At 56.6% G+C, this 12,181-nt stretch overlaps 1 protein-coding gene across 1 annotated transcript in view; it reads left to right on the top strand.

Annotated features, from left to right (window-relative positions):
• lrrc42 (leucine rich repeat containing 42) overlaps nt 1–12,181 on the top strand; it is a 30,243-nt gene that overhangs the window by 5,484 nt on the left and 12,578 nt on the right. Inside the window, exons 2-4 of the mRNA XM_068037511.1 lie at nt 7,445–7,930; nt 9,516–9,647; nt 10,607–10,725. Of these exons, the coding sequence (XP_067893612.1) occupies nt 7,464–7,930; nt 9,516–9,647; nt 10,607–10,725 (718 nt within the window). The 5' untranslated portion in view covers nt 7,445–7,463. The remainder of the gene's footprint in view (nt 1–7,444; nt 7,931–9,515; nt 9,648–10,606; nt 10,726–12,181) is intronic.

The raw sequence follows: 12,181 nt of genomic DNA on the forward strand, positions 1-12,181 counted from the left end.
GGGGGGGAAGAGTGGGGAAAGAGGGGGTGGGGTGGGGTGGGGGGGGAAGAGGGGGTGGGGTGGGGGGGGAAGAGTGGGGAAGCGGGGGTGGGGTGAGGGGGGGAAGAGGGGGTGGGGTGGGGGGGAAGAGGGGATGGGGTGGGGGGGGAAGAGTGGGGAAAGCGGGGGTGGGGTGAGGGGGGTAAGAGGGTGAGGGGTGAGGGGTGAGGGGGTAAGAGGGGGGGGTGGCGGGGGGGAAGAGGGGGAGGGGGAGGGGTGGGGGAAGAGGGGGTGAAGAGGGGTGGGGGAAGAGGGGGTGGGGTGGGGGGGGGAAGAGGGGGGGAAGAGGGGGGGAAGAGGGGGTGGGGTGGGGGGGGAAGAGTGGGGGAAGAGGGGGTGGGGTGGGGGGGGAAGAGTGGGGAAAGAGGGGGTGGGGTGGGGTGGGGGGGAAAGAGGGGGTGGGGTGGGAGGGGGAAGAGTGGGGAAAGCGGGGGTGGGGTGAGGGGGGGAAAGAGGGGGTGGGGTGGGGGGGAAGAGGGGTGGGGAAGAGGGGGTGGGGTGGGGGGGGAAGAGTGGGGGAAAGCGGGGGGTGGGGTGAGGGGGGTAAGAGGGGGTGGGGTGGGGGGGTAAGGTGAGGTGAGGGTGGGTGGGGTGGGGGGGTAAGATGGGGTGGGGTGAGGGGGGGAAGAGGAGGTGGGGTGAGGGGGGGAAGAGGAGGTGGGGGGGGAAGAGGGGGTGGGGGGGAAGAGGGGGTGGGGTGAGGGGGGGAAGAGGGGGTGGGGTGAGGGGGGGAAGAGGGGGTGGGGTGAGGGGGGGAAGAGGGGGTGGGGTGGGGTGAGGGGGGAAGAGGGGGTGGGGAGAGGGGTGAGAGGGGGTGGGGTGGGGTGAGGGGGGGAAGAGGGGAGGGGGTGGGGTGAGGGTGGGGAGAGGGGAGGAGGTGGGGTGAGGGTGGTAAGAGGGCGTGGGGTGAGGGGGGGAAGAGGGGGTGGGGTGAGGGGGGGGAAGAGTGGGGAAGAGGGTGAGGGGGGAAGAGGGGGAAGAGGGGGGTGGGGTGAGTGGGGAAGAGGGGGTGGGGTGAGGGGGGAAGAGGGGTTGGGGTGAGGGGGGAAGAGTGGGGGGAAGAGGGGGAAGAGTGGGGGGAAGAGGGGGTGTGGTGGGGGGGAAGAGGGGGTGTGGTGGGGGGGAAGAGGGGGTAAGAGGGGGGTGGGGGGGTAAGAGGGGGTGGGGTGAGGGGGTAAGAGGGTGAGGGGTGGGGTGAGGGGGTAAGAGGGGGGGTGGCGGGGGGGAAGAGGGGGAGGGGTGGGGGAAGAGGGGGGGAAGAGGGGGTGGGGTGGGGGGGAAGAGGGGGTGGGGTGGGGGGGGAAGAGTGGGGGAAGAGGGGGTGGGGTGGGGGGGGAAGAGTGGGGGAAGAGGGGGTGGGGTGGGGGGGGAAGAGTGGGGAAGAGGGGGTGGGGTGGGGGGGAAGAGGGGGTGGGGTGGGGGGGAAGAGTGGGAAAGAGGGGGTGGGGTGGGGTGGGGGGGGAAGAGGGGGTGGGGTGGGGGGGGAAGAGTGGGGAAAGCGGGGGTGGGGTGAGGGGGGGGAAAGAGGGGGTGGGGTGGGGGGGAGAGGGGGTGGGGTGGGGGGGGAAGAGTGGGGAAAGCGGGGGTGGGGTGTGAGGGGGGTAAGAGGGTGAGGGTGAGGGGGTAAGAGGGGGGGTGGCGGGGGGGAAGAGGGGGAGGGGGAGGGGTGGGGGAAGAGGGGGTGAAGAGGGGTGGGGGAAGAGGGGGTGGGGTGGGGGGGGAAGAGTGGGGGAAGAGGGGGTGGGGTGGGGGGGAAGAGTGGGGGAAGAGGGGGTGGGGTGGGAGGGAAGAGGGGGTGGGGTGGGGGGGGAAGAGTGGGGAAAGAGGGGGTGGGGTGGGGTGGGGGGGAAAGAGGGGGTGGGGTGGGGGGGGGAAGAGTGGGAAAGCGGGGGTGGGGGTGTGAGGGGGGGAAAGAGGGGGTGGGGTGGGGGGGAAGAGGGGTGGGGGAAGAGGGGGTGGGGTGGGGGGGGAAGAGTGGGGAAAGCGGGGATGGGGTGAGGGGGGGTAAGAGGGGGTGGGGTGGGGGGGTAAGGTGAGGTGAGGGTGGGTGGGGTGGGGGGGTAAGATGGGGTGGGGTGAGGGGGGGAAGAGGAGGTGGGGTGAGGGGGGAAGAGGAGGTGGGGGGGAAGAGGGGGTGGGGTGAGGGGGGGAAGAGGGGGTGGGGTGAGGGGGGGAAGAGGGGGTGGGGTGAGGGGGGGAAGAGGGGGTGGGGTGGGGTGAGGGGGGAAGAGGGGGTGGGGTGAGGGGGTGAAGAGGGGGTGGGGTGGGGTGAGGGGGGGAAGAGGGGAGGGGGGTGGGGTGAGGGTGGGAAGAGGGGAGGAGGTGGGGTGAGGGTGGTAAGAGGGCGTGGGGTGAGGGGGGGAAGAGGGGGTGGGGTGAGGGGGTAAGTGGGGGAGGGGGGTAAGAGGGGGTGGGGTGAGGGGGGGAAGAGGGGGTGGGGGGGTGAGTGGGGGGGAAAGAGGGGGTGGGGGGGTGAGAGGGGGGAAAGAGGAGGTGGGGGGTGTGAGGGGGGCAGAGGGGGTGGGGGGTGAGTGGGGGGGGGTGGTGGGGGCGGTAAGAGGGGGTGTGGTGGGGGGGGGGGAAGAGGTTGTGGTGGGGAAGAGGTGGTGAGGGTGGGGTGGGTAAGAGGGCGGGGGGGGAAGAGGGTGAGGGGGGAAGTGGGGGTGGGGCGAGGGGGAAAGAGGGGGTGGGGGGGTGAGTGGGGGGGAAAGAGGGGGTGGGGGGTGAGTGGGGGGAAAGAGGGGGTGGGGGGGTGAGTGGGGGGGAAAGAGGGGGTGGGGGGGTGAGAGGGGGGAAAGAGGAGGTGGGGGGTGAGTGAGGGGGGCAGAGGGGGTGGGGGGGTGAGTGGGGGGGGTGGTGGGGGCGGTAAGAGGGGGTGTGGTGGGGGGGGGGGAAGAGGTTGTGGTGGGGAAGAGGTGGTGAGGGTGGGGTGGGTAAGAGGGCGGCGGGGAAGAGGGTGAGGGGGGAAGTGGGGGTGGAGGGGAAGTGGGGGGTGGAGGGGAAGAGGGGGTGGTGTGAGGGGAAGAGGGAGTGGGGGGAAGAGGGGGTGAGGGGGGTGGGGGAAGAGGGAGTGGGGGGAAGAGGGAGTGGGGGGAAGAGGGGGTGGGGAAGAGGGGGTGAGGGGTGAGGGAGGGGTGAGGGGGTGGGGGAAGAGGGGGGGTTGGGGAAAGAGGGGGTGGGGGGTGGAGGGAGGGGGTGGGGGGAGAGGGGAGAGGGGAAGAGGGGGGGGTGTGGGGAGGGGAGGTGTGGGGAGGGGAGGGGTGGGGTGGGTGTGGGGAAAGGTGGGGTGGAGTGAGGGGGTGTGGGGAAAGGGGGGGGAGGGGGGAAGAAGGGGGTGGGGTGATGGCGGAAGAGGGGGTGGGGTGAAATGAGGGGGAAGAGGGGGTGGGGTGAGGGGGAAGAGGGGGTGGGGTGAGGGGGTGAGGGGGGAAGAGGGGGTGAGGTGAGGAGGGAAGATGGGGTGGGGTGAGGGGGGAAGACGGGTGTGGGGGTAAGATGGGGTGGGGTGAGGAGGGAAGACGGGTGTGGGGGGAAGATGGGGTGGGGTGTGGGGGGAAGATGGGGTGGGGTGTGGGGGGAAGATGGGGTGGGGTGTGGGGGGAAGATGGGTGGGGTGTGGGGGGAAGACGGTGTGGGGTGAGGAGGGAAGACGGTGTGGGGTGAGGAGGGAAGACGGTGTGGGGTGAGAGGGGGAAGATGGGTGGGGTGAGGGAGAAGAGGGTGAGAGGGGGAAGAGGGGTGGGGTGAGAGGGGGAAGAGGGGTGGGGTGAGGGAGAAGAGGGTGAGAGGGGAAGAGGGGTTGGGGTGAGGGGGAAGAGGGGTTGGGGTGAGGGGGAAAGAGGGGTGCGGGCGAAAGAGGGGGTAATGGAGAAGAGGGTTGAGGGGGGAGAGGGTGATGGGGGAAGAGGGTTGAGGGGAAAGATGGGTATGGGGGAAGAGGCGGTGTGGGGGGGGAAGAGGCGGTGTGGGGGGGAAGAGGCGGTGTGGGGGGGAAGAGGGGGTGTGGTGTGAAGAGGGGGGAAGGGGGTGTGGTGTGAAGAGGGGGGAAGGGGTGTGGGGTGAGGCGGGAAGAGGTAGAGGGGTGAGGGGGAAGAGGGGTGAGGGGAGGGGAAAAGAGGGGTGAGGGGAGGGGCGAAGGGGTAAAGGGGGGTGAAAGGGTAGGGATGGGGAGGGGTGAAGGGGGAAATGGGGGGATGGGGTGAGGGGGAACGGGGTGGGGCGGCAGGGGGTGAGGAAGGATGTGATGGGAAAGAGGGTTGAAGGGAAGAGGGGGGAAGGGGAAAGAGGGGTGGGGGAAGGGGAAAGAGGGTTGGGGGAGGGGGGAAGGGGAAAGAGGGGTGGGGGATGGGGAAGGGGAGTGGGGGTGAGGGGGAAAGGATGAGGGGAGAAGGGGGTGATGGGTTGAGGGGGGGCAAGGGGGTGAGGAAGGGCGAGGGGGGACAGGGTGAGGAAGGGGTAAGGGGGACGGGGGGATGGCGAGAGGGGGGAAGGGGGGATGGCGAGAGGGAGGGGGAGGAAAGCGGGGGAGGTGAAGAGGGGGGATGGGGATGAGGGGGATGAGGGGGAAGAGGGGGGAGGGGAAGAGTTGGGGGTGAGCAAGGGAGAAGGGGTGAGGTGGAGGGGGGATGGGGAAGGAGATGGCGGAGGGGGGATGAGCGGGAGGGAGAGGGGGAAGGGGGATGTGGGGCTAGGGGGAGGAGGCGGAAGAGGGGGGAGGGAAGGGGTGAGGGAGTGGGGGAAGGGGGAAATGGGGTGAGGGGGAACGGGGTGGGGCGGCAGGGGGTGAGGAAGGGTGTGATGGGGAAGAGGGAGGAAGGGGAAAGAGGGGTGGGGGAAGGGGAAAGAGGGGTGGGGGAGGGGGAAGGCGAAAGAGGGGTGGGGGATGGGGAAGGGGAGTGGGGGTGAGGGGGAAAGGATGAGGGGAGAAGGGGGTGATGGGTTGCGGGGGGGCAAGGGGGTGAGGAAGGGCGAGGGGGGACAGGGTGAGGAAGGGCGAGGGGGGACAGGGTGAGGAAGGGGTAAGGGGGACGGGGGGATGGCGAGAGGGGGGACGGGGGGATGGCGAGAGGGAGGGGGAGGTGAAGAGGGGGGAGGGAGATGGGGATGAGGGGGAAGAGGGGGGAGGGGAAGAGTTGGGGGTGAGCAAGGGAGAAGGGGTGAGGTGGAGGGGGGATGGGGAAGGAGATGGCGGAGGGGGGATGAGCGGGAGGGAGAGGGGGAAGGGGGATGTGGGGCTAGGGGGAGGAGGCGGAAGGGGTGAGGGAGTGGGGGAAGGGGTAAGAGGGGGTGGGGGAAGAGTGGTTTAGGGGAAGGGGGTGGGGGGGATTTGGAAGGGGGGGAGGAGGAAAGAGCGGGGCGGGGGAGGGAGGGGGAAGAGGGGGAGGGGATGGGGAGGAAAGAGGGGATGGAGGGGGAAGAGGGGTCTGGGGGAGGAGGGGTGGAAAGAGGGGGGATGAGGAGGGTATGGGGATGGGAAAGAGGGGGTGGGCAAAGGGGAAAGGATGGAGGGGACGAGGGGGAGACGGAAGGAGTGGAGAGAGGAAAGGGGTGGAGGGGGAAGGGGGGGAGGGGAAAGGGGTGGAGGGGGAAGGGGTGGAGAGGGAGAGGGGGAAGGGGTGGAGAGGGAGAGGGGGAAGGGGGAGAGGGGTAGTGTTGGAGGGAGAGGGGGAAGGGTTGGAGGAAAGGGGGGAGAGGTGTGGGGAGGGAGAATGGTGGGGAAGAGGTGCGGGGATGGGGAAGGGGTGGGGTAGAGGTGTGGAAAGGGGCTAGGGATGGGGCGGAGGGTGAGGGGGGAAGAGGAAAGGGTGGGTTGGAGAAGGAAGAGGGGGAATGGGGTGGATTGGAGAGGGAAGGGGTGAAGTTGGAAGGGGAAGGGGCGGGGGGGGAAGAGGAGGGAAGGGGAAGAGGAGGGAGGGAAGGAGTGGGGGGGTGGGGGAAGGGGTGGGGGGAGAGGTATGGGGGGTGGGGAATGGGGGAGAGGGGGGAAGGGGTGGGGCGTGGGGGTGGCGGTTGGGGGTGTGTGGATTTGGGGGGGTGGGGGGGCTGTGGCGTTGGAGGGATTGGGGGGTGGGGTTGGGGTTGTGGAGTTGGGGGATGTGAGTGGGGTTGGGGAGGGTGAGTGGGGAGAGATTAATGAGAAGAGGATAGGCCTCATTCAATCACACCCCCTACTCCCTCAGACTTGGGGGTCCTGTTTTAAGGATGCGACAACAAGCCACTAGTGAGCACTGGAAGAGTTATTAGTCTGTAGTGGAGGAGTCTGAACTCTGCATCTAACCAGTGCATTGCCCAATTGATTGATTTTGGGCCCATGCCAAAATTTCTGTAACCTTGGTACTGACTCTATCCCACTCCCGAATACATTGAATTTAAAATCCTCATCCTCTTGTAAAATCCTCATCTTCATGGACCTAACAATGCAACCTTCACCAGACTTGCATTCCCTTCAATGTCCTCTGATATTTAGCTCCAGCTTCTGTAAATCCTACAAACATACACACATTGCCTTTATGCTGCAGTGGCCCTACTCTTCACCTCCCTTCCATCTCTCCAATCTTATTCCATTTTCACAAATCACGTGGGCGGCGCAGTGGTTAGCACTGCAGCCTCACAGCTCCAGCAACCCGGGTTCAATTCTGGGTACTGCCTGTGCGGAGTTTGCAAGTTCTTCCTGTGAACCACGTGGGTTTTAGCCGGGTTCCTTCGGTTTCCTCCCACAGCCAAAGACTTGCCGGTTGATCGGTAAATTGACCATTATAAATTGCCCCTAGTATAGGTAGGTGGTAGGGGAATATAGAGAAGGTGGGGATGTGGTAGGAATATGGGATTAGTGTAGGATTAGTATAAATGGGTGGTTGATGGTCGGCACAGACCGGTTGGGCCGGTTTCAGTGCTGTATCTCTAAATAAATAAAAAATTCATTTCTTTGTCCAAGGTTACAAACACCTTTTCTACTTATTGGTTCTAGTCTATGTGAGAAGTAATAATGTTGGTAGGACTGATAAGGGAATATGAGGAGCTAAGATCAAAGCAAAAAAAAGTTCAATATTCTCACACGTAAAGCCAAACTGACAGAGAAAAATTCGACCGCTGTTTGTGTGGTTAGAAGATGAAGGTTTGTGGGTGGGGTAGTGATCACATTTGTGCAGTATTGGGATCAGTTTTGAAACAGGAGGAATGAACTCTACACAAACAGAACTTGGTGCCAAGCTGACGGCAACAGAATACGTAAAGCAGTGGACGGAGTTTGAACTCACCTACGTGGGCTAAATAAATTCACCAGAGAATGTCATTTTTTAAAATGTGTCCTGAATTTTGGGAATCAAGTTTTTCGATTTTGTTGCTTGTAATTCTAAATATTTAATAAGTTTAGAAATATCAATAACTTTAAGAAATGTGTATTTAGTTTTTCAGATTGTCTTCCAATGTCTTCACACACCAATACAAGTCCTGCATTTGAATTTGGACCTATCTATGTGCGTGAACGGGGACAACTGCACCTGTTAAATGGTGCTTCAGACTTGAAGGCGAGCACTGGAAAATCCAAGTCTCTGCGACTGTTTCAAAAGGGCTTCACTGTTAAACTGTGTATCGAAGATGGAGACAAGCCAAGTACTTGCAGGACTGATCACATTGTCTTCACATACACAAAGGAAGGGAATCTTCGCTATTCTCCCAAGTCACTTTTTGACGTGGTGCTTGGCTTTATAGCTGACAACATACAGCATGTTGACTCATTAATTGGCTTCCCAGAGCAGATTGCTGAAAAACTTTTCACTGCGGTAGAAGCAAGGAAGAAATTTATTGACCCTGACACAAGTACCAAGGCTCTATTTATATTCAGCGAGGCCTACGGAAGTCTTGTGCTCCAGTCCCTGTGTTTACGAGACAGGTACAGTTTCTCCTGTCTGATCTGATGTGGCAGTGTTGAGAACTGCAGACCTTACATGTCAGCACCATTCAGAAATAGCCTGCACTGAAAACAGTAACTCATCTGTTCTCTTTACAGATGTTGACTGACCTGCTGCATTTCCAGCACTTTCAGTTTTTGTTTTAGCTAGTGGGGCTAAAATTGGATTCAGTGCTTCTAAGTTAGGGAGGGGAAAATGGGCAACAAGTCCTGTTCCAGTTGCTATTTAGTGACTGCTCCCAGAAGGAGCACAGGAGCAGACGCTAGTTTAGAACAGTTGGGCTTGGTTGTAATGTGCTTTCTCCAACCTCAGTCAAATAGCCTGATGCCACTCGTTGTCACACAAAGAATGGTGACTTGGAAAAGGCACTTGAGAGCTTTCAATATTCCCCAGTGTGAAACTGCACCTTCAAGTGGTGCTAGAATTAGAAAGACGTAAGTTGTTTCCTTGTTCACAGTACAATGCAACTGCTTCATTACATACAGTGTCCAATGAGTATGATGTAAATAATTGAGTTTGGTCATTTAGTGAGCTTTTAATAAGATTTTGAAAACTTGTTGTTTGAGGGACCTGCCACAGCTGAGAGGGCAGGTAGATCATCTGCCTCCGAAGCTCTGCCAATTGCTGCTGTTGAGACTTGCGTGCACATATCTTGGTGGCTGTTCTCCCTCTGATCTTGCTACTTAGATGCCTTATGCAGACCAAGCAGCTTCCTGCCATGGTTCAGCTAAGATCAAGTACCCAAATGAAGTGAAGCAATAAGACCAACATCTCAGCTCTGTAGCACCACTCAAGTTTGATTGCCGTCACTGAAATGAATGAGATTTAAGTTGCATCACACTTCTCCGACAACAACATTACAGTTTGAGGACTGTGTGCTGTAGTGTGAGACACTGGTGTTTCACCCTCGGACCAGAGTCTGAAACTAGCAAAACTAATTTGATGAACGTGCCCTTTGTTTTCTGACCGTAAGAGCTGTGCATGAAATAAGCTTGGGCAGTCTCAAATTTATTTGCTATTGGGCAGGGGCCTACAACATAAGACTGCCCCTAATTTGATGCTAATTGACCATTCAGAGGCCAATGTGCTCACGCTGAAGCACATTGCTGAGGCAGAGTAGAGGACTTTACACCTAAACGAGTGCCTGACCCAAGAACACTGCATTCAAAGCAGGAAGTGTTCCATTCCTCAGTACTAACAGCCACAGAACTAACGAAAGTAATATCCCTCTTTTTAAAAAGAAATGTTGTAATGGTTTTGTTTTATAATCGGTTGCTTGAGCTTTAATTATAAACTGGAACTAGGGATAAATAATTAATGGAACAGCTTTCCGGTGAATGTTGATGCTCATCAAGATGAAGATCAGTTGAACTGGGGACAAAGAATGTAACATTACTGCAGTTATCAAGCTGGGTCTAAGTAGAGAAAGCTTTGTATCAAAACTGCATTGTAGCTGACCTGGGAATGCTTGATGCAATGAAGTACTGCTAAACGCGTGATGTCTCTCGCCTCCATGGGTACCAGATTCACTACAGAATTTTACAAAGGTGCCTTAAAACCTTGCAGATTTTTGATGGTGTCAGAAAAGTTGGAAGAAATCCAGTCTTTTCGTGGCTTGACGTGCTTGGACCTGTCGAGCTGTAAGCTCGGGGATGAACATGAGCTCCTAATGCACCTGACATCTGAAACCTTAGTGAGGTACAGTATGTGTTAATATTTCTGAGAAATGAAAAATGTTCAGCAATTCCATGCAAGAGGAATCCTCATGGCATTGTGTCACGCCCTAAGCAGATTCAACACTTCAGCAGTGTACTTGATTGGTACTAGAGTCCTTAAATGACTAGATGGCTTAAGATCAACCTCCAGGGCAAAAGCAGGGCACAATACCCATTGAGTGGACATAATTAGGATCTGTAACTTAGCCAAAATGCTCAATGCTGTTAATGATTTCTGTTAATAGAACTTAAACAACTGAGGGATAAATGGATGAAACCTCTTGCACCCAAACTGACTCGTGTATATTTCATTCCAGTTACAGAGTCTTGTGATAGGTTTCAGGCTATATTAAATATTTAACAAAGCATTTTTACTTTAGTTTTTAAAAATGTATCTAAAATGTAACTTTCTGTAGTAATGTGTAACCTTAGTGGGTCCAGCCTGTAATATCCTTCAACAAACAGCACTGTCTAAAACCATATAACAAAAAGTATTTGCTCGTCAGATTTAGATTCAATCCTGACTGACCAACAATGCTATAAGACTGCTGCAGTGTCTTCCCCAGCAGGATATCCAAACTGCAACCTATGGTTCATTTGTGTCCCTCGAATTCTTTTAATCCACCCACAAAGCCCAGGCAATGCAGTTCCATTTCTGATTATATTTTTCACTTGCCGGGAGTGATACAAAATTCAAGGAACTGCTGACACAGAGCTCACCGACTCTCTAAAATGTTGTGACACAACCAACCTCCCCTCTCCCAGCTTAATGGTCAATTTCAGCAAATAGTATTTTAATGTCTTTCCTAGAAAACTCTTAATTGACTTAATTCCTGTTTGTGATGGGGTCACTTGGGTGTTGGATTATAATAGTGATTGTAACAATGTTTTTTTTCTCTCTTTCTCTACACTCACCTTCACTGTTCCCATTTCCCCCTCCAGTCTCATCCACTTGTACCTTAGGGATAATGGACTGTCAGACTGTGGTCTGCGTAAAATGACTGCACCCGTCCGAGTGATAAAGAAGGGTTTGGGGAATTTGGAAGTGCTGGATCTGTCTGGTAAGTTTATAGGCATTCCAAATAACTGGTTGACTTTCTGCAGTGACATAGATTTAAAAAAGGTTTTCAGTGCAAAATAGAGATAATATTGGATGTGTACAGCAAAAAATGTGTTAATGTTTTAGGTGGGACCCTCTGCTGACAGTAGTCTTTCTTTCCCTTTAAGATGCTGGCTGGCCTGTTGTACATTTCCAATGTTACCATCTTTTTCTATCTTTAGATTTTGTGATTATCTGTAGATAAGTATTAACAACAGTATGTTCAGTATTTGTGCTGGCAAAATGTTCCTTACTTTAATTCTCATTATACCATAACAGGCTGCACACATTTTGTAACGACTGTACTTGCATCTTGATGCCCTTATGTTATAGATTAGAGTCAGTCCTTGACAGTTTCTTAAAATGTAAATAGTTTTAAAGTATATCAATGTGTAAATTCTACTGGAATTAAAACAACTTGTGATGCCATAATTGAAATTTTGTTACCCCTACATTTTGGGAGCAATAAATAGCTTAATTCTGACTTCACCACATCACTATTCAATCAAGTGCTGAACTACATAAAGCACTGTACAAGTGTCAGAAAGAAAGAACTTTCATTATTTTTTTATTCATTCATGGGATGTGGGCATCACTGGCCAGGCCAGCATTTATTGCCCATCCCTAATTGCCCTTGAGAAGGTGGTGGTGAGCTGCCTTCTTGAACCGCTGCAGTCCATTTGGGATAGGTATACCCACAGTGCTGTTAGGAAGGGAGTTCCAGGATTTTGACCCAGCGACAGTGAAGGAACGGCGGCGATATAGTTCCAAATCAGGATGGTGTGTGACTTGGAGGGAAACTTGCAGGTGATGGTGTTCCCATGTATTTGCTGCCCTTTGTCCTTCTAGTTGGTAGAGGTCGCGGGTTTGCAAGGAGCTGTCTAAGGAGCCTTGGTGCATTGCTGCAGTGCATCTTGTAGATGGTACACACTGCTGCCACTGCGTCGGTGGTGGAGGGAGTGAATGTTTGTAGATGGGGTGCCAATCAAGCAGGCTGCTTTGTCCCGGATGGTGTCGAGCTTCTTGAGTGTTGTTGGAGCTGCACCCATCCAGGCAAGTGGAGAGTATTCCATCACACTCCTGACTTGTGCCTTGTAGAGGAGTCAGGAGGTGAGTTACTCGCCTCAGGATTCCTAGCCTCTGACCTGCTCTTGTAGCCACGGTATTTATATGGCTACTCCAGTTCAGTTTTTGGTCAATGGTAGCCCCCAGGATGTTGATAGTGGGGGAATTCAGTGATGGTAATGCCGTTGAATGTCATGGGGAGATGGTTAGATTCTCTCTTGTTGGAGATGGTCATTGCCTGGCACTTGAGTGGCGCGAATGTTACTTGCCACTTCTCAGCCCAAGCCTGGATATTGTCCAGGTCTTGCTGCATTTCTACATGGACTGCTTCAGTATCTGAGGAGTCACAAATG

This window comes from Heterodontus francisci, chromosome 8, assembly GCF_036365525.1.
Source record: "Heterodontus francisci isolate sHetFra1 chromosome 8, sHetFra1.hap1, whole genome shotgun sequence".
NCBI lineage: Eukaryota > Metazoa > Chordata > Chondrichthyes > Heterodontiformes > Heterodontidae > Heterodontus > Heterodontus francisci.